This window comes from Balaenoptera ricei, chromosome 5, assembly GCF_028023285.1.
Source record: "Balaenoptera ricei isolate mBalRic1 chromosome 5, mBalRic1.hap2, whole genome shotgun sequence".
NCBI lineage: Eukaryota > Metazoa > Chordata > Mammalia > Artiodactyla > Balaenopteridae > Balaenoptera > Balaenoptera ricei.
This window is the reverse complement of record NC_082643.1, coordinates 106,894,469-106,917,006: the sequence shown is the minus strand read 5'-3', so window position 1 is coordinate 106,917,006 and position 22,538 is coordinate 106,894,469. Positions and strand designations below refer to the sequence as shown.

At 50.9% G+C, this 22,538-nt stretch overlaps 1 protein-coding gene across 1 annotated transcript in view; it reads left to right on the top strand.

Moving 5' to 3' along the window:
- JAKMIP1 (janus kinase and microtubule interacting protein 1) overlaps positions 1–21,145 on the top strand; it is a 71,338-nt gene extending 50,193 nt beyond the window's left edge. The window contains exons 16-20 of the mRNA XM_059924192.1: positions 2,936–3,004; positions 4,408–4,485; positions 7,315–7,518; positions 18,635–18,700; positions 21,095–21,145. Coding sequence (XP_059780175.1) covers positions 2,936–3,004; positions 4,408–4,485; positions 7,315–7,518; positions 18,635–18,700; positions 21,095–21,145 — 468 coding nt within the window. The remainder of the gene's footprint in view (positions 1–2,935; positions 3,005–4,407; positions 4,486–7,314; positions 7,519–18,634; positions 18,701–21,094) is intronic.
- The last annotated feature ends 1,393 nt before the right edge of the window (positions 21,146–22,538 follow it).

Sequence of the window (22,538 nt, the reverse complement as noted above, 5' to 3'; positions counted from 1 at the left end):
ATCACCACCCGGGGAAGCCCTGCTCTGTCTGGAAGGTTCAGAGAAACACATGCCGGCCCATCTCAGCGCCCTCCAGACCCGCCTCTGGTTAGCGGAGTCCAAGATTGGGGACGTCGCCTTGCTGCCTCAACCCAAAACACACACCACACATGCTGAGCAGAGAACATGGGGCGTCAGGGGGACTTACAAGTGATCACAAGTCATGCCTCTTCTGCCTCGAGTTCAAAATCAATCAGAAAGATGGAAGTTTTTAAAAATCCACGCTCTCACTGGTAACAACAGATGAGAAAATGCAGCTTAGGCCACAGGCAAGCCTTCTAATAGTTGGCCCAGCGTCAAGGCCTTGGGACCCTTCTCTGAAGGAAGGGTTGAGTGTTAGAGGGGGGAGGTCCCCCACTCCCCCGCTCTGAGATCAGGGTCCTGCACCTGTGGGCAAAGTGCCGGTTGGGGCGGAGGTGCACCAGCCACACCTCCCGCGAGAGTCCTCTTCCCGTGCCCGGTGGGCTGACTCACTTCTCCCTGAGGGTTTGGGGGGCAGGCAGGCACCCTGTCCCCACTCCCCAGGTTCTCACCCCGGAGCGAGGCCCCATAGACATCTGGCCAGACTCCGATAAGAAATCCGTGCCCTCACACGCCCAGGAGGCCCAGGGCCAGCATTTTCTGTTCTCACTTTACTCTCCCAGTGGCTGAAGAGGACCTGTCAAGTTTTTTCTTTATGTGCATAATATGCCTGTCAAATCTTTGTTTTTTAACAATAAGGAAAAACTGGACATTGTGTTCTACAAAACCTAAGAGCAGCTTGTAGTGATTCAAAACTGGATTTTTTTTTCCATTTTATTTTATTCATTTTATGACTGCTTGCATTAGGATAGTAAAAAACGAAATATTTTTCATTCCTTGTCAAAAATATGCTTACCTGTTTCTAAGACATTGCACACGGGCTCAGCAACGTCTAAAGCAATGCTGCATTGGGTGCCTGCTTCTGCCGCTAGCTCTGGGGCCACTCTTGGGGGCCATGCTAACATGGACTTTAGCGGGGAGGCTCTGTGGGCAGAGCTTTATCTAGGCTTGTTCCCACTATGCAACCAGCACACACCCCACAGACCTCCAGACCCCTGCATCCTCCTTCCCTAAGCAAACGTCTATTAAGTGCTTGCCTCACGCCAGGCCCTGTGCAGAGTAAGGAAATTTAACAGAACACATCCCATATCGTGGGAAAAGGGAAACAGCAGTCTGTCAGGTGAGTGCTGTGACAGGGGATCCATGGAGGGCACCAGGCCCCACAGACTCAGGAAGCAGGGCAGGCTTCCTGGAGGAGGCGACAGCTAACTCAGGTCCAGAAGCTGAGTAGGTATAAAGGCCTGCGGCTGAAGCTGGGGATGGCAGAGGTCGTGCTGTTCCAGGCAGAGAGAGCAGCATGTGCAAAGGCCCTGAGGTGAGAGAAGGCGTGGCTGGTCCCCCAGCCATTGTCAGGAGCGATGGGATCTCCTTGGGGAGGCTTTCAGTGGGAGCAGGGAAGGTCCGTGAGAGATGCTAAGTGTTTTTAAGAGAACACGCTGGCTGGTGGGCAGAAGGGGATTTGGGGTCTGACGTGAGCCTGGGGGCTGAGAGGGGGCCTGCGCTGGGTGGTGGTGGTGGAGTGTGGTGGGTGGGGTTTTGAAATGGGAGGGAGTAGAACCAACGTTTGGGGAGTGAAGGGGGAGGAGGCGTGGCTGCTCCCAGTTTCCCAGTCAAGGTGAGCTGGGGCTCTTCCCATTCGAGGGAAGCCCTTTCTCAGGGAGCTTGAGGCATCGGGGTGTGTGGGGCAGATCTGGGCTGGAGGGGGACATTTCAGAGAGGGAGAGAGCATAGGGGAGGGTGGAACCCCTGGGGGAGTGCTGAGGAGAGGGGACAGACGAGGGTGGGGACTTTGAGGGCGCCAAGAGTCCAGGACGGGCAGCCGCAGCCAGAGGAGGAGGACAAAGGGTCTGGGCCGTCGGGAAGGGGCGCGTCTACAGGTGGGTGGCAGGCAGGCCCACGGCAGGGAGGTCGTCCGTTGGCTTTAGCAACGAGGAGGTTGAATGTACACATTTACACATGTTGTCAAACTGACATCCCCAGACACCCCTAAAACCTAAAGCATCCCCACAGGGCGTTAGCCAGGTGTGTGGACCTCCCCCTGTCTCTCAGGTGGGCTCCTCGTAAAGAGACACCCACGTGCCTACACCTGAGGAACAGCTGCCTGCCTACTGCTCACCCCCAGCCCAGACCTGAGAACAGGCAGATGGACCCCCATCACCAGCCCATGGCAGGTGCCCCCGCCCATGCTCTGAGGCCCTCACACCCTGCATGGCCAGACCCCCTTTCACGCCTGCATCCCGCGGTGCCCCCGGCTGCTCAGACACGCCCCAGTGGCTCCAGGGGTGCAGTCCCGCAGGCTGGGTTCAAAATCCCCACTTCTCACCTGTGTGACCTTGGACAAGTGACTTAACTCAGCTGCCATGTCTTCACCTGCAAAATGCGGAGACGCTGCCTGCTCCACGGGGTGGTCATGAGGGGGCCGGACGAGGTCCCAGGCATGAAGCTGCCAGCACAGCACTTGGCAGGGTAGAACCCAGAGAGGCTCGCCCGCCTGGCTGCGGGGATCCCAGGGCACAGACTCGCAGCCTCCCACGTGCATCCACCACGCACACCCACAACCTCCCCTACTTGCAGGCTTGCGGGTGCTCACACCCCACACCCACCTGCATGCCCGTACGCACGTGTGTGTACCCATGATCCCTGAGCTAACATCTGTCAAAGTTGAAACATCAGGATGGACTTTGAAATTCCATTTCGAGGACCACCTTGGGACATGATGGGGACCCCCTCTAGGCCAGGAGCCTCCTCTTGGAGGACGGCCCCCAATGGGCTCTTGTTCTCACTAGCTGCGCCTTCTGTCCCTGCTGTTTTCCAGTGGCTGAAGCAAATAGAGGGAACGGAGGCGGCCCTGACCCAGAAGATGCTAGACTTGGAGAAAGAGAAGGTAAAAGATGCAACCCCCTAGGAGGGAGGGGGGTTGACAGAGCTCAGATAATCCGCTTCCCAGTAAGGCTTTGCATGTGTTTTGTATTGATTTGCATGCATTTCTAAACTTTGCTTTTGCTCTCATTGCTTTTCTGTGTAAGTATCATCCATTCACTCAGTTATTCACTTGATACATATTTTTAGAGCCTCTGCTATCCTGGACACTATGCCAGGATTAGGGGTTCAGTAATGAATAGCGGGGTCCCTGCCTTGTCTAGCCTGCAAGCCCTTGGGGATGTGTGCGCGGGAGCTGGCAGCGGCAGTGTAGTGTGGGAACATTAGGAGAGGCACTTTGGTGGTATGGAGGCACCTGGACCAGGGGCTCAGGGACACCAAGATGGAGCTCCAGGCTTCACTTGCCCCTTCTTGGACATGAGTTTGGGAGAGACACACTGGACTTTGCTTCCTCATTGCTAATGGGGTTTCCTATCTCCGCCCCGCTGGGCCATAGGGATGAGAGATACTGGACACATGGCCCATTTTCACAAAGTGCTTGGCACATGCGGTACCTGATAAACAGTGATGCCAGCTCTTCACCAGGTGCCGTGAGTGTACAGTGGGATCCATCTTACCCAGCCTGGGGATGTCAGAGAAGGCTTCCCAGAAGAAATGGTTCTTGAGCCTTCAAAGACCAAATCGAGTTTTCTAGGTAGAAATGAGAGGGGAAGGAGGAAGGAAGAGCCTAAGGCCTGGAAGCAGAGTGTTGGGTGGGAAGAGCCCTGGGCTGAATCACCAGGCCTGGGTGTCTAGTCCCACCTCTGTCACCAGTGAACTGTGGCATCTAGGGCAAGGCACTGGTCCTCTCTGGCCCTCTGTTTCCTCCTCTATAAAATCAAGTGGCTGCAACTGCTGAGCTCTAACCCTGAAACCCTCCAATCAGTAATATAAAAAAGATTTGGGTTTCGGAGAGATCACGCTTTCAGGGACTGAGTGACCGGAGAGTGGGGAGGGTGCGTGCAGCAGTGAGAGTAATCAGGAGGTGGGTGATGCCATTGGTGTGGGGAGGAAGAGCCACATCTGAGAACCAGCCGCATCCAGGGTCCACCGGGATGTGACAAGAGGAATCGAGAAGGATTCCTGTAGCCTGGGGTGTGGGAACCAGGTCAGGCACCTGAGAGGAAGGAAGCTGGGAGGAGTTGGGACAGGCTTGATCAAGGCTCCTGGGCCAGCGAGGCTCCTGCTGGGGATTTACGCAGAAGCAAGCAGGGCAGACCTGACATCGCTTCTCACCCAAGCACCTGGCAGGTCCCCAGCTCGGTGGGACCGTCACTGTCCAGCAAGTGTGAGTAGGTTGGCTCTGAAGAGCTGCCTGGTGATGGGTTCTCACATTGATCTTGACCTTGGGGACCTCCTCTTTTTCAGGACCTGTTCAGCAGGCAGAAGGGCTACCTGGAGGAGGAGCTAGACTACAGGAAGCAAGCCCTCGACCAGGCTTACCTGGTAGGACCGGAAGTGGGTTGGATGTTCTGATTCTTCAGACTCAGTGTTACAGGCTGCTCTTCCTTTGGGGGCTGACGGCACATTTGGGGTCCTTGAAATGCTGCGTGGCGCGATACCAATGCCATCTCCACATTTCGACTGGTTTCAGCCCGAATGACCATACAGATAAATTGTCACTTTTTCCAAATCAGTCGTGATTTTTCAAAAACATTTAGTTAGCTTGATGGTTTCTTTAGGCATACTTATTCAGTTCTAGTAATCATTTGAGATGAAGGAAAAGAAACTTTCTGCTTATTAGTTTTTCTTATTAATATTTATTTATGCTTAAAGCCCAGAGCAAGTTTTCCCATAAATAGCAAAAAGAGATAGTCACAAAGGAACAAAGGTAAAGCAATGAGTGGAGGGTGGGTGATCATCAGAACAAGAATTACTTGTGAGGTCCTGTGCAACATTGTGCCTGGGTCACAGAACTGGTTCTGGACTTCCTGGTGATGAACATGAGGTGGGACCATGCTCAGGTTCCTATGGCTTTGAGGGGGCATTTCCAGGATGTCCCCACAGTAGAGTGCACTTGGAGTTCAGCACCGCTCTTGCAGGAAGAAGCAGTGAGTATATAAAGCCTGGAGCAAGGCTTTGCTCAGATCATTTGTAGCTAACATCATTTTACAAAGTGGGTTTGTACCTAAGAAATACAGAATCAATAACTAAAAATCCCCGTCTCCATGAAGACAGAGTAGGACGCTGGGCTTAGCACAGGTGGGAGATTCTGGACTTGAAGGCTGGTCCACATCACTGTGACCCTCGACCCTTCGTGTCCAGGCTCTGAGGCTTGAATCCCCAGGGCAGGGGGCAGCAGATGGAGAAGGTCAGGGCGGTTTGAGCCTCGTCAGGAAGTGGCATTTTCCCATCCAGTTCTTACTTCTGGGCACGCGCTGTTATGGGCAATTTAGAAATGAAAGCATACTCACCCTTTTCTTCCCTCTTTCCCTTTTTTGGGTTTTCCTTGATTCTGTCCATTCTCCGTCCTTTTGCAAGCACCCTTTGCCACTGCACTATACACCATCTCTGTCCTTCCCTGACCTTCCCCAGAAGGTTCTGAGGAATACGATTTCAGGAGATAACATAGAAACTTACAGCCAAAAAAGGAGGGGGAGGCTGCAGGAGAGTAAGTTTGGAAAACTCTGAGGACTTCTTGGGTCCTAAAGGATGGGCTGAGACTTCAAGAGGAACAGAGCAAGCCGTGTCCAAGTTCAGTGGCTCTTGGGGCCCTCTTTCAAGGGACATCTTGCAAGACTGCTGTTTCCCAACGCACTTTGGAAAACTTGGTGTCCGCCTTTGGCTCTCTAAGTGCCATGTGCAGAAAGGCCCTGGGGGACCCTGAGTCCAGGTTCTACAGAGGAGGCCCCCGGGCGTGCTGATCCTGCCACTGGGTAGAAACGACATTCTTACCCAAAGAATATTCCAAAGCCTCAAGTGGGATTTCAGGCACATGACGAGATTGGAGTTGTGATCAGCGCTAGGCTGACCTGAACAGTCAGGGAAGAAACATGCTCCAGAGGGTGGCAGTGCCGCGGCCGCAGGCAGAAGGGAGGACGGCAGGTGCCAGAGTCACACCTGTGTTCCTTTGTCGTTGAGCTGAGTGGGATGGTGCAGGGCCACAGTGGAGCTTCCAGAATTGGGTGGTGGGGTCCTGGCTGGAAGCTGGCCACATGCGGGTCTCCTAGGAGCTCAGCTGCTGAAGGGGGAGGGGGCAACCAGCAGGCACAGGCAAGCTCCCGCTCCATGTGGACCCCTCGGCTGTGTCAGTGGACAGATTCCCACCTTCTAGTTTCCCAGAGGCGACGACTGGGGTCAGGAGAGGGGAATTTGATGCCTGCTGGCTAAGCTCGGTCTGATGGGCCTGGAATTCCCCTGGGGGCGGTTAGCACAGCCACGCTGAAGCTGGGGAGGCTGCAGGAGCAGGTGGCCACAGGCACAGAGGGCCGCCCGTGTTGACCCACTACTTCAACCCTCCTCCTGCGTCTTCACAGCAATTTCCATTAAAACGGGTGATTGGTCTATAGCATCTCTGGAAGAGAAAGAGCTGTTCCTAGCAAGGGATGTGGGTGGGGATTTAGGATGGCAGACAAGGAGATACTTCTCTCTTTTGTCCCTGGATATTCCCATAAGGTAAATGTATTAAAGTGTCTTGCCGTGAGGCTGAAAAGAAATAACTTCCCTTTCATGATGAAAACTCTGAGCTTTCCCAAGGATCTCCTCCACTGGCTACTAATCTCTCATGTGCTTTGCTAACCAGGGGTGTCTTGCTTTTCAGGGGGAGGAGAGAGCAATGAGGACACTGTCCCCATTTGCTTGGGGTTGAAATTGCTTTTCTAACTAGGCAGCTGAATGCCAAGTGCGTGCAATTTGGGACACATTTTCCACGCTACTCGAGATAAAAGGGGAGACTTGTTCCCAAGCTGGAGGCAGTAAATTGGAAGCCAAAGACAAAAATAAAGCCCAGTCGAGTCAAACCTCTCTTTGAATCACACATCTTAAGGGGCGGTTATGACTATTTCTTCTTATTGCCCTAGTCCCCTCCTGTACAGAGTAGGGTGTCTTGATTGAATAGAGTTAAGAAGTGTTCTCAAAACCGTGTGCACAGGGCTGAAAGGGGCTCCCTCGCCCCCATGCCCACCCCCGAGACCGCTGGCCGCTCTGCTCGGCCCCTGCATGCCTCCCCTCCCTGCCCAAGATCCCCCAGCTGGGCCTCGCTCGGCTGCAGTGTCCTAGGGGTTCCCGTCCACCCACCTGTGACCTCCCACTGTCTGTGTGATTTGGGCCGCTCAGAAAATCCAGGAGCTGGAGGCCACGCTGTACGATGCGCTGCAGCAGGAGCCCGGGCGGCGGGCCAGCGAGGCTCTGAGCGAGGGCCAGCGGGAGGACCTGCAGGCCGCGGTGGAGAAGCTGCGCAGGCAGATCCTGCGGCAGAGCCGGGAGTTTGACAGCCAGATCCTGCGGGAACGCATGGAGCTGCTGCAGCAGGCCCAGCAGGTAGGGGCAGGGGCCCAGCTGGGTGCCACTGGCCACCACTGGCCACCATCCCCGCTTCTCCACCCCTCCTGTCCCCTGTCGGCACACTGACACCTCTGACGGGCACATTCGATGGAGAGCTGGCAGGAAATCAAGTTTCCGTGAAGCAGGGAGGTCTTCCCATGGACGCCCTCATAGCCCACAGGTGAATCCTCGGTGATGGGGAGACGCGGGGCTCCCGGGCCCACTATACCGCCAACTGTTTCTAATCACACACTTAAACAACACAGTCCCCACCCCTGCTGAATGGTAACACAAACCAAAGCAAGGCGTCCCCTCTTCCTCCAGCATTTGTGTTCTGTTTAAACTCAGGTTCTTGTAACCAGGAGGCGCGGGCTGGACGGTTTGCTTTGGGGCTGATCTCGTGATGACGGCTACTTTGAGGACTGGACCTGGAAGCTGTATTAGTTGTTACCTCTGAAAACCTAAATGTATTCCGAAATGTATTTGGGGTCCTATGCGAACGTCATGTGCTGCCGAGCGCACGGGGACCAGCTTCCCAGGACTCGTGAGGGGGACGAAGATGAGGAGGCAGCAGTAGCTCTGGCATTCATTGGGCGCTCACTGTTTTAGATCCTTTACCTCACGGCACACCTGTGGGTGGGATGATTATGTCCATTTTCCTGATGAGAAAACTGAGGCTCAGGAAGGTTAACTCATGTGCCTAAAGGTCACACAGCTCATAAAGAATCCTGTCTGTGAGGAAGGATCTAGATAACCAGTGGGGGTCGATGTCACAGAAGGAGAGAGACAGAGACAGAGAATTGAAAGAAGGAGCAGGTAGAGAGCTGTGTCCGAAGCAGCGGAAGCCCCCATTAGGACTGAGAAGCAAAGATCCCTGGTGGGTTTGAGGAAGGGGTGTGGGGCGCACAGCCGACTGCATTGGGTTGTGGAGTGAAAGAGCCGTGATGAAGGGGGAAAGGGTAACTGGAGGTTATGACGGTGAACTCTTCATTCCACACTTGATTTGGGTGAAAGGACTTCGGGCATCCCCCGCGATCCTCCGCCTGGGCTCCCGCACTGCCCCCTCTGTGCCAATGTGATCTGCTCGCCAGCTCCTGAGTGACCTGGCTCTGATGGGCATAGCTCCTGAGCCGGTATGATGTCTGGCACATGCTAGGAATGCTGGGGACACCAGGAGGGAGAGGATGGAGATGGAGGGGAGAGAAGGGAAAAGCATGGAGAGGGTGTGACAAGGACACTGTCACTGAACCATCTCTGTTATGGTCACATCGCTAGTGAAAAGTCCCCTGAGGTGGCCGCACCCCAGCGGGACAGATCCCAAGCATCTAGCGTGGCTGGGGCTCTTCAGTCAGTGCGCACAAAGTGCCGGGGGTGCGGGGAGGTCCCTTCCCAGGGCAAGCTGTGAAGGTCCCGATGGAGGGCCCAGCTGAGCCAGGTTTTGAAGGTAAATAGGAAGAAGCCTTGTGGCCATTGGGGGAGCAGTGTTTCAGACAGCAGCAGAGCAGGGGTGATCAGCTGGGGTAGCAGTGGTTGAAAAAACAGACCCTGGGACCAGATAGCCTGGCTTTGCACCCTGTTTTCCCACTTATTGGCTGTGTGGCTTTGGACAAGTGACTTAACCTCTCTGGGTCTCACTTTCCTGAGATGGTAATAATGCCTACTCACTGGGATGCTGTAAGGTTTAAGTGAACTATTACATGGAAAGTGCTCTCAGTAAGTGTAGGCAGCGTTATTATTGCCAAGTGTAGACTGTGAGTAGGTGTAGCAGGACCAGGGCCAGACCAGGCTAGGAGCTGGGTGCTGGCTTAGCTAATGCCCAGCACTGGGTGTCGTTTGCAGGACTTGCCAACTGAGTGTGAATGAAGGGGTTGATTTCATGTTCAGCAAATCCAGCTCAAAGCAGAGCATTTGTGCATTTGAACCAAAAAGTCATTGCCCACCTGAGGACCCAGATCTCACGAAGGTGCTGGTTATAGCCTAAGTCCAGAACGTATGATGGATGGGCCAGTGAGCACACCCTAAAGACAAAGGGCAATGCCGCATGTGGCCGTGACTCCCTGAAAAGCACCATGTCCCACATACTAAGAGAAAAAGGGACTCAGGTGATTAAAAAAAAAAAAAAAAGCAGAAAGCAAGCCATGCTGGCTGTGTGGCCGATTGAGGACTAGGCTCCCTTAAAGAAGAAAATCATTTAAAATACAAGTGTTTTGGAGTGTTTGTGTAACATCATATGGGACCAATCACTTCCTTTTATATTTCTCTTGGCCTATGTAGTAAATTGCATGTACCTAAGCATGGGGAAAGTTGACTAAGAGCTTGACCCAGGGCTGCTAGCTGCTTTTCCTTTATCTCTGGAACATTTTCAAATCAGTTGAGAATTCTGCTGAGGGTAAATGGTAGATACCCTTCCTCCCACTGAAAATGAAGGCTGCCCTCACTCTCATTAATATACACTGATATGCATCTGTCAGCCAATACCAATGACAGATGATATATCACTCTGAGGCATTAATGAGATAGGACATGCGAAGCAGTTAGTGAGTGCCTGGTGCCTGGGAGGTGTCTAGTAAAAGGAGGACTCTCTTTATATAATTACAAACGTGGATGTTGACACCCGAGGCCGCGTTCTGTCCTGTCCACCCTGGCTACTCATAGTGTGGTCCGTGGAACATCTCCTGGGAGCTCTTAGAAATGCAGACTCTCAGGGCCCACCCCAGACCTACTGAATAGGATTCTGTGTCTACAAGATTGCCAGGAGATTTCTGTGCAAGTTAGGTTGTTAAATGCTAGTTAGTCTGAGAGATACGTGGCTGTGAATTAGAGAGGGGTGTAAATGTCTGTATTAGTTTACTTGGGCTGCCATAACAAAATACTACAGACTGCATGGCTTAAACAACAGAGGCTGGATATCCAAAATCAAGGCCTGGCTGATTGGGTTGCTGGTGAAGGCTCTCTTCCTGGTTTGCAGACGGCCACCTTCTCTCTGTGACCCCACATGGCAAGGGGGATGCAGGGGGCAGATTGGGGCAAAGATGGGAGGGAGAGAGATTGTCCTTTTCTTATAAGACCACCAATCCTACCAGATTAGGGCCCCACCTATGACCTCATTAGGGCTTCAACATAAGAATTTAGAGGGGTCACAATTCAGTCCATAGCAGGGTTCCCGATACGTTGTTGGCTTTGTAAGGAAATGAGTTCTCATGCCTTCTTCCCTGACTCAGCTCAGGTGAGCCCCTCCTCCATCACATCATGCCACAGAATCCAGGGGAAAGGTTCCACCTCCTCCCTTCTCTGGGCTCAGCTCCGGAACTGTCAGCAGGGCTACACCCTCCTGGCCTCCTGTTCTTTGTGGGTGGTTCGGAGCAGCTCCAGCTCCAGGCTTTGTCTTAAGGGTCCTGTGTCACCCTGTAGGCAGAAATGCTTGGCCAAACTCTCCCAGTGTGGCACAGATGTAACCGATGATGCCATGACGTTCACGGATTCTTGCTCCCCCCTCTCCCAGCCCAGCATCACACGTGTAATAGCAGCAACAAGCAGGAGCCCCAGCCAGCATCTCAGTGCCTTCGCAAAAGATGCTCAGAGTTCAGAGTACATCTGTTTTACTGGGTGTTTCCTTTAAAGGAATGGGCTGGATTTGGTTCATGCAGGTGATGCCTGGGTAGAGAGACTTCCCTTACAACAAGCCCCATGACAGCATGATGCTGGGGACAGAGAGACCCTCCTGTCTTGAGCTTTCATTCAACAGCTTATCACTGGGCACCAATCATGTGCTGGGCACAGGTCTGGCCGCTGGAGATGGAGCAGTGGGCAAAGTCCCTGCTTTCCTGGAGGGTGTCTTTTCATACCTCACTGAGGGGAAACAAGCAACATGCACGTAGATATCAGAAACGGTGAGACTTGAGGCTAAAATGATGCGAGAGGTGAGCCATTCAACTATTTGAAGAGAGAACAGCAAGCACAAAGGCCCTGAGGTGGGAACAGGTTTACTATGCTGGAGAAAACGTTTACGTTGTTCATCAGCTGTAGTTTTCAAAAGCAGTTCCCACCACATACAAGATTTTTAAAAGAGACCGTCAACCTGAAACAATAGTTGTAATGAGCATTGTTAAAACCCCAGTTTGTAGAGTATCACATGGCTTGTAAAACTTTTGGCTATCTAAGTGTTCGACCCAGTTTAACTGATGGGAAACAGAGGCCCAGGGGCCAAAACAACTTGATTAAGGCCAACCCGCCTTTAGGAAGCAGTGGCCATTCCACTAGGGGCCAGTTCTGAGTTCACGTCATACTAATACCCTGAGGTTTACTATTTGTCTTTGGCAAGTGTTTGTCCTGAATTTGATAGAGTCTCCAGAAATCTGGCATTAAAAAAAAATAATTTTGAAGAAGCCACATTTCCAATGGGAGAAGGGGGTTAGGAGCCTGAGAATTTCAAACGTGCATCACAGTGATTTTTTTTCCCTCCAGGAACATAAAAAACAGCATTTTAAAGCTACGAATGGAGAGCTACAATGTGGCATTAGTAGCACAGGGTCTTGAGTCAGACAGGTCTGGATTCAAATTCCCCTGGCCCCGCCCAGTGTAACCCGAGACAAGGTACTCAGCTCTGTGAGCCTTGGGTGGGTGTCCTCATCTGCAGAATGGGGACACTGCCAGCACACATCTCAAGGGTTGAGGTCAATGGAGAATTTCTGTGAAGCATTTGGACGAGAACCTGCCATGAATTAAGCCCTGGACAGGTGTCAGCTCCTACCCGCTGCCCTGGGCCTTTCCCACCCATCCTGGCCTCCGCTGCAGGTTCTGTCACTCACAGTAACAAGGCCACTGCTGGAGTCCCCAGCACATGCTGATCAGGCAAGTGTGGTCCAGGCTGTGCTCCAGGACTGGGAGGAGGGAGAGTGAGATGCCCTTGGCCTTGTAGAGCTCACACCTGTTATAGTGAACACAGAGGCAGGCCCTGGGCAGGGGGTGGCCGTGACGGGGGGTGCTGGGAGCCAGGGAGAGCCCTGCTGGTGGGGGGGCCTTGACATGGACACCTGAGGGTGGGAAGGAATGGGCCCTGCCTGAAACCCCCCAAGTCTTCCCTTCATTCTTGGAAGAAGATCCCAGGTGCGTGCGCTCCGGCCCCGTGTCACCCCAGCCCTTGTGCCCAGATCCAGCCTTGCATCTGCTGTCCCCCTGCCGGGGACGCATTCCTCAAATGTCACCTGAGAGCGGCTGCCCCATGGCCTTGCTTAAGCAGCTCCCCTGATTTACTTTTCTTCCCGTCACTTCTCACTACCTGGTCTTTGCTGACTGTCTCTCTCCCCACGAGGCTCTGAGGGCAGGGCAGCTGCCGTGTCCCAGCGCCCAGAACAATGCTGAGTGCAAGCACAGCACAGCGGCACAACACAGCACGCACCACACACAACACACAGCACACACACACAACACAGCATACACAACACAGCACACACAATGCACAACACAATACATATAACACACAACTCACAGCACACAACACAACACAGCATATGCAACACAACACAGCACACACAATGCACAACACAATACATATAACACACAACTCACAGCACACACAACACAGCATATGCAACACAACACGGCACAGCACACACAACGCACAACACAATACATATAACACACAACTCACAGCACACACAACACAGCATACGCAACACAACACGGCACAGCACACACAACGCACAACACAATACATATAACACACAACTCACAGCACACACAACACAGCATACGCAACACAACACGGCACAGCACACACAATGCACAACACAATACATATAACACACAACACACAGCACACACAACACAGCATATGCAACATGGCACAGCACACACAATGCACAACACAATACATATAACACACAACACACAGCACACACAACACAACACAGTATACACAACACAGCACACACAATGCACAACACAATACATATAACACACAACACACAGCACACACAACACAACACAGTATACACAACACAGCACACACAATGCACAACACAATACATATAACACACAACTCACAGCACACACAACACAACACAGTATACACAACACAACATGGCACAGCACACACAACGCACAACACAATACATATAACACACAACACACAGCACACACAACACAGCATATGCAACATGGCACAGCACACACAATGCACAACACAATACATATAACACACAACACACAGCACACACAACACAACACAGTATACACAACACAGCACACACAATGCACAACACAATACATATAACACACAACTCACAGCACACACAACACAACACAGTATACACAACACAACACGGCACAGCACACACAACGCACAGCACAATACATATAACACACAGCACACACAACACAACACAGCATATGCAACACGGCACAGCACACACAATGCACAACACAATACATATAACACACAACACACAGCACACACAACACAACACAGTATACACAACACAGCACACACAATGCACAACACAATACATATAACACACAACACACAGCACACACAACACAACACAGTTTACACAACACAGCACACACAATGCACAACACAATACATATAACACACAACACACAGCACACACAACACAACACAGTATACACAACACAACACGGCACAGCACACACAATGCACAGCACAATACATATAACACACAACTCACAGCACACACAACACACAACTTTCAGAACACAACACAGCACACACAACACATGACACAGCACACACAGCACAACACACACAACACAACACAGTACAGCACACACAACACAACACAGCACAACACACACAACACAACACAGCACCGCACTGCCAGGCATTCCGGCAGCACTCAGCTGTCTCTGACCCGGCCTGGAGCTCCAGCTGCCTGCGTTGATGGGAAGAACGTGTCCCAGTTTGCCCTGGATGGCCCCTGTCTGTTTTGCCTGCATTTGGCCCATGGGATGCAGTGACGTGACGTCATCAGCCTGGCCCCAGCGGGCATTTCAGTTTTCAAGCCCTATTAAGTAAGGGGAAAAGTGGGTGCAGGAAAAAAATCAATCAGCCCATGGTACCTTTCCCAACAGAATGATTCTGCACATTTGCAAAATGTTCTCCCGGAGCAAAGATTGGAGTTGATCCACTCATATAAACTTGCTTTGTCCTCTCCCTCGCCAGGTTTTATTCCCCAGCACCAGCTGGCCTGCACCACAGATATCTGCTGGGACCACAAGCAATTGCAGTACGACCCTCACCCCTCACTGCCCCTCTCCCTGCCAATCCATCCACTGCACCGCAGAAGCCTTCCTAACATGGCATAGCACCACCCCTCCCCAAAGACCCTCCCTGGCTCCCCCGTGCCCAGAAGATGAAGTCCGGGTTGCTTAGCCTCACACCCTGAGCCCCCTGGGCCCTGTGCTCACCTCTACAAATGCATCGGCTGCCTCTCTCACGAGCTTCTCCTGCTCTATGTCACACCATTTTCATTTGCAATTTTTCTAACATCTACATACCAGGCTCTGTTCTAGGTGCTGGGGATACAGCACTTGCTCTCATGAAGCTTATAGTCCAGTGCAGGGAGACAGATCAGTGATGGCACATAGAAGGGGCTCCATAAATGTTGGTTCACTGATGGTCACACCAACCCTCTGAGTGGGAACCATTGATGCAGTTTCACAGGTGAGGTGAGTTCTCAGAGAGGGTAAGCAACTTGCCCAAGGTCACACAGCCAGGAAGTGGCAGAGCTGGGATGTGAACCCATGTCATCAGATGACAAAGCTCTTAAGCACTGCCCCTTCCAGCCTCCCATGACTGGATGAGAGACTGACCCTGGTTATTAAAAAAAATTCAGGAAAGACTAGAATGAGAATCAGCTTCTCAGGCTGATTTTTTTAAATAAAAATATTTACTTTTTTTCCACTTAATCTTTTTTAAAAATTTTATATTGGGGCATAGTTGATTTACAATGTTGTATTAGTTTCAGGTGTACAGCAAAGTGATTCAATTATACATATACATATATCCATTTTTTTCAGATTCTTTTCCCATATAGGTTATTACAGAATATTGAGTAGAGTTTCCTGTGCTATACAGTAGGTCCTTGTTGATGATCTATTTTATATATATTAGTGTGTATATGTTAATCTCAAACTCCTAATTTATCCCTTCCCCCCCATCTTTCCCTTTTGGTAACCATAAGTTTGTTTTCAAAGTCTGTGAGTCTGTTTCTGTTTTGTAAATAAGTGCAAAAAATGGGCAGAAGATCTAAATAGACATTTCTCCAAAGAAGACATACAGATGGTCAAAAAGCACATGAAAAGATGCTTAACATCACTAATTATTAGAGAAATGCAAATCAAAACTACAATGAGGTATCACCTCACACTGATCAGAATGGCCATCATTAAAAAGTCTACAAACAATAAATGCTGGAGAGGGTGTGGAGAAAAGGGAGCCCTCCTGCACTGTTAGTGGGAATGTAAATTGGTACAGCCACTATGGAGAACAGTATGGAGGTTCCTCAAAAAAACTAAAAATAGAGCTACCATATGACCCAGCAATCCCACTCCTGGGCACATATCCGGAGAAAACCATACTTTGAAAAGATACATGCACCCCAGTGTTCATAGCAGCACTGTTTACAATAGCCAAGACATGGAAGCAACTTAAATGTCCATCAACTGATGAATGGATAAAGAAGATGTGGTACATATGCACAATGGAATATTACTCAGCCATAAAAAAGAATGAAATAATGCCATTTGCAGCAACAAGGATGGACCTAGAGATTATCATACTAAGTAAGTCAGAGAAAAATAAATATCATATGATATCACTTATAGTTGGAATCTAAAAAAAATGATACAAATGGACTCAGGCTGATTTTTAAAGCCCAGAAGTTGTTCCTGGGAGATTTTTGCAAATCCTTCGAAAGCTGTAAAGCATTGTCCTCCCTCCACGTGGCATTGTGATTTACAAGGCACTTTCCCCCGGGTCCCCATTTCACCCCCAGGGTCACAGGGTCACTGTGCAGTTATTACAGAAGAGGCATTCCACACAGAGAGATTATTGGATTACATGACTCTCCAAAGTCCACCCGCTGGTAAATTTGGGGCCCGGGATCCAAGCAAGGGTCTAGCCGAGTTCTGTGCTCATTCTCAGATGCTCTCTGCCTGCCCGCCTTGCAAGGGGGTCTCTGGAGGGCGGTCACAGTCTCCCTCAGGTGGAAGAGAATTAGAAACATACAGGGTTTCTCATCCTTTATAGAGCACGTACTCTCTACCGACTTTGCTATAAGTACTTTGCACAGATTCACTTGCTAAATCCTCAGATGTGGGCAACACTATTACCCCCAATTTACAGATAAGGAAACCAAGGCCAGAGAGGCTGAACTACTTGCCCAAGGTCACATATCTGAGAGCAGAAGTATTTTTCATCTCTCTTCCGTGCCAATCCATCTTCTGTTTTGCTGCCAGTGTGATCTTTCCAAAATCAAAATCTCATTATTTCCTTACTTGAAATCCTTCACGAGTTCTCCATGACACCCCCAAATCTGCAAGCTCCTCATCGGGACATTCCAGACCCTCTGAGCTCTGCCCCCCTGCACTCCCAGCTGCCTGCACACACACACCATTCCTTTTGCCTGGAGTTCCCTTCCCTCTTTGGCGTCTGGAAAACCACCGTGGGCTGGGTTTTGTGTTTCCTCTGGACCTCCCGGCCCACACTTCCACTCCTTACCCCCCTCACCTCTGCTTAAGTGTGATCTTCCCTGAGCACCCATATGAAATAGCACCCCATTCCTTCCCTACCCCTGCTCGACTTTCTCCGTGACATCTGTATTCATCCAGGGCACCATCTACGTATTTGCGTAATACCATTGTCTGAACCTGATGGGACCACAAACTCCTCGAGGCCCCGGGCATATTGAGCCACATTTGCCGAATGGGTGAATGTGCCCACAGTGGTGGTTCTCAGAGTGGGGTCCCCCGGCCAGCAGCATCCACATCACCTGGGGACCTGTGGGGAATACAGCTTCTCAGGTCCCACCCTGAACCGCTGAGTCAGAAACTCTGGGGCAGGGCTCCTGGGATCCGCAGGGCCTCCAGGTGATGCTGATCTGAGTTTGAGAATCCGGACAGAAGGCTTCTCTGAACTGATGAGGGGTCCACATGCTTAATTCGGGCTGACCTGAGTCTCCGCCCTTCAGCCCGACAGCGTTCTCCAGAGGAGTGAGGTCTCCATGTGCATTCAGGACTGGCAAGGCTGTAGCCAGCTAGGCAGCTGTCCGGGGGTACCAGCCCTTGAGGGGTGTTGAAGTGCTACTGGACACATGACAAACTGGAAAAGGTTGTACTTACCAGACCCCCTGGATGGGATCCTGTGTGGAACTGGAAGGAACGGATTGATGAACCACTGAGGCTTGGTGTGCACGCCTAGGGGCATTCGGCAGGCGCAGAGCCAGGTCGGTGACCAACTGTCCCTGTTTCCCCAGGATTGATGAGTTTCTCAGGACTCTGGACTTTCAGTGCTAAAACCGGGAATGTCCCAGGCAAATGGGGACAGTTTGTCATCCTAAAACCTAGCGCTACGTGGGCTTCTAAGAATCTGAGTGGATGCTACAGCCATGCCTACCACTGGCACTCATCTCTGCACCAGCTCCCAGGCTCCAGCTAAATAAATCTTGGACAAGTCATTTGGTGCTACTTCAAATCCATGATCTTTATTAACCTACCCAAGGCACCTCTGTGTCTCGGTCTAGTCTTGATGTTTATGTTTTAAAAAGATCCTGTCTTAAGAGTATGCACTTAAGAGTATGCATGGTAATTCCATTACCATGCATTTCAAGAACAGGCAAAATCTACTTTTAGTGACAGAGGTCAGAATAGAGTCACATGGGGGCCTGAGGGAGCCTCCTGGGTGCTGGAGAAGCCCTCAGTCTTGATTCAGGGGGTGGAGAGACAGGCCTGCACACGTATAAAAGTTAGTCGAGCTGCCCACTTAGTATCTGTATGTGTCACTGCTTATACGCCACACCACGATAAACAACGAAGAGTAAGGTTTGAACCTGGAAATTTTACTTTTTCTGATACAGAACTTAATGTGTTGCAGAGAATCCGAGAATTGGAGGATAAACTGGAGGTCCAGAAGCGACATCTGAAAGAGCTGGAGGAAAAGGTGAGTGGTGTGAGCTCAGACCACCCCCTGGGCTTCTCTCCATGAGTCGCTCACATGGAATATTCTCTTCTCCTGTCAGTTTCATGAAACCCAAGGAATGGGCTCTGTCTCCAGCCCTCCCTTCTCTGCCCATGTCCCCCAAACTGGCAGTCCAAGAAATAGGTAGCCCCATCAAGTACTTTTCTAGGGAAGAAAAGTACAGTCTGGGATCAACTGTGTGTGAGGGAGGAGGGTGGTGTCTTTTTTTTTTTTCCACAAAAGACCTTCTGGTGAAGCCCCCTGACACTACCTCACCATCTTTTGTGAGCCATAAACCAGCCACAGACATTGGACTTATTCACCTTAAACGACATATATGCCCAAAACCAGTGAGTGTTCTTGGAAGTCCCCTCCCTCCAGCAGGAAGTACGGCTGACACCCAGCCCCATTGTCTCCCTACGGTTATCACCATTTTAAGGGTGAGAACGCTGAGCCTGAGAAAGATTCAGACACTTGTCCATGATCCCACAGCTGGAAAGGGATACCCGGGGTCTCCAGGGAGGTCACACCAGTGCCCCCGCCACACGCTGTTGGTCCAGACGGACAAATGAGTCCACACATGCGGCATCTTTGTCAGGGCACTTACCACTTCCTGTCCATCCACTAGCTTTTATTCATCTCTTTATCCAAGACAGTTCTTGCCACAGAATAGGGCATCAGCAAATGTCTGCAGAATGAGTAATAGATGAGTAGAGAGAAAACCCACAACTGCACATTTTATATCGCAGAGGTATGCTCACATGTGGGAACAGGTGAAGGGCTCTGACCCCATCGGGGTGGTCTGCTGGGGACAATGTGCCCCAGGAAGCTTGAAGGGTGATGTGCTGTCACCCCGGGGCAGCAGATGGAGAAAGGGCGTTTCTGGGCTTCAGGTATCTGAGGCTGGTCTTTGGAAAGAGGAAGCCGTCTCATTCCATGGACAGAGTGGGTTCAAAGTCACGAAAGCCACCAGAGAGCAGATTTAGGGCTATCTACAAAGGGGATGACAGCCCGCTCTGTCTAGAGGGAATCAAACACAATGGCCCAAAGAGACAGAAGAGCTCTTCAGATGGTACACCAGCCTTCTCTCCTGGGAGTCAGCTATTACACAGGTTCATTCACCTTCCCGGCATCTTCCCATCTGCACCTGGAGCCCTGGGGCCTCCCAGCCTGCACAACCAGCAGGGGGGCAGCAGAGGGTCATGGCTGGAGGATTTGGGCCAGTTCTCCTGTCGGCGCCCTGGAAATCCCATGGAAATTCGGTCTAAGCAGATTCCTAGAGTCCCCATCTGCTGCATGCCATCCCCCCTCCCCAGCTTCCAAGGTTATTTTGAGGAGCCGAGGGGATCTCAAGGATACTTCAAGGATTTCCCCGCAGGCACTATTGGCCTGGGCTGGTGGAAGAATAACTCCAGCCACCATGGTCAGTGGGCAGGAACTCTTTCCCTGCCACACTCCACAGGCTGGTCTTGGCAAGGACCTCCCCTTCCCCGGGCCTCAGTTTCCTCATGGAGAACATGAAGAGCTAGGTGATTCTAAAAGCCCCTTCTAGCTCTAACTTCCAATGATTCTAAATTTTCTTTAAAATTTGGTGGCTGTCTGTTTGGATTTTCATTTTTTCAATAACAATTTAGAGGAGCTATTACCTTGATTTGGAAAAAAATAATGAATTATTTTCAAAAGCCCAGGATAATGTTCAGACATGTTTCACCTAATCACCAGCAATTCTTTTTGAATAAAGCAAGTAATAAATAAACTAAGGGAAAAAACTCTACTCTCAAACTGACCTGTATAATTCTTCATTCCCTTAAAGCCATTTTTTTCCGCAGTTTTTTTCTTTTTAAAGTAGACTAATCAAATGGCACTAAAGATTTTAAACAGTGGAATCTCTTGGGAGAGTGGGCCCTGTCACAGATGGTATAGGGGCCAGCCTGCAGGTCAGACTGGATGACCTGTGACCTGGGTGGAATCTTCCTTGATCCTTGTATGCATGTCACACCTAGCCTTTGGTGGGACCATCAACTATGACTATTGGAGAGTTCTTCCTCTATATATACTGTCCTGCCAGTTTCTTCAAGAAAGTCACACCTCTGCACCAAAAAGCCCTGGTCCATGGTGTACATCTCCCCTGTCTAAATTAGCCAGATGTTTGAGGACTGTGTAGGGACAACCCACCCTGGGTGAGACATCCCATAGAATGGGTTTCTCAGGTGAAATCAGCTCCTAAAGCCCACTGACTTCCTGTTTCTCTTTCCAAACCCAACCCCAGTGGTGTAGTTCTTGTGAAATGCTGTCATTGAGTTCCATACTACATATCTTACATCTTTTTTTCTTTTCTTTTTTTCCCCCTCATTTTCTTTTGGTCTTATTTTATAGTTTTTGTTCCTTTTTTTGTTTTTCTCACTAGCATTCATTCTGTGGCCTTGATGACTTCAGTGAGCCAAGAACTCGGGTTGGTATCCTTTCATTTTCACTGATAAAAATGACTTTTCTAAAAAGGAGATTTCCTCCCAGCTCTGACTGTAACATTCCTTTAGGTGCCATGGAAGGTGGCCTTGTGGTGGATTGGTCCTCGTCAGGCTCACTGGCCCCGGGGCATCCGGGGGTCACTGGCGAGTTCCACCCCTGAGAGGAAGATCAGGGAGCTCTCTGTGAATAAGATCGGACAATGGGGACCTGGTTGTCCCCCTGTTGTATTTTATCTTGAGAAGGCAGTTGTGGCTTTTTCCAAAGGTTCTTTCTATTTTGGCTTTGGTTTTTGGTGCTCTCTATTGCCTGTGGGACAGTAAATTCACCGTAGGGTCCAGATCAGAGTGGGCTTCTGGGATCAGGGGTCTGCAGGAGTAGGAGGCTGATGGGCAAGTCCATGACCTGCATACAAAATGCCCAGGAAGCCTGTGTAAAGAGCCCAAGCTCCTTGCCTCTCCCCTACCCCCTGCCCTGGACCCCAGGCCTGGTTTTGATGCCATCCTGGCAGCTGGTCCTTCTCTGATCATTGGACCCTGCGTGTCTCATCCTGAGTTCCTTTGGAACCCAGGCCTCCCCCATTCTCCCTGTTCTGAGTGCCCACCATGGACTGGGGTCTGCCAGGGCCCCTAGAGTCTAGAATTCTGCTGCTGAATCCAGCCCAGGTGAGGGCCCTGTGAATTCTGAGGATGCCCACAGCCTACTAGCCGCCTGGACCCCCAGGCTGAGCTCTGACACTGTGTCCCTGACTGATGTCCTTGTGGATACCCTGAGCCCAACCCCTGCACACAGGGCTCTTCCTTGGATCCTCTGTGCCCCGGTCCTAGGACAGCGCTTGGCACATGGTTGATGCTCATTCCGTGCTTGTGCAGCAAATAAAGGAATGATCCCAGCTCTGATCAGACTGGGGGTGGGGGTCGCCATAGTGAGTTGGGGGTGGGTGCTGCCATAGTGGGTTGGGGGTGGGTGCTGAGAGACAGGCCATCTGAACCCTATTTCCTCGCTCCCTGGATTGTCGGGGAAGGTCCCTCAGTGGGCTCAGCTGGAGAGTTCAGGACAGTGATGGGAACAGGTGAGGGCAGATAAGCCAGGGGCTTCCCCAGCCATTCTCACCCTTGGTTCTTGTGTCATTTCAAATTATTTTTTAATTTTCCAGGATAGAAAAAGAGCTTATGGAATAAACTGAGTCCTATGGCAAACCCAACCCCACTCAAACCAAAATTCAACAGCAAAACAAGCTATTCCAAGCCCAGAGACTGAAACCAGAATTCACAGATACTACACGACAGCTTGAACGGGAGGCATTTAGGATCTATGGCTGGGTCCTGGCTGGGCCGAGCTGTAGGAGCTCTGC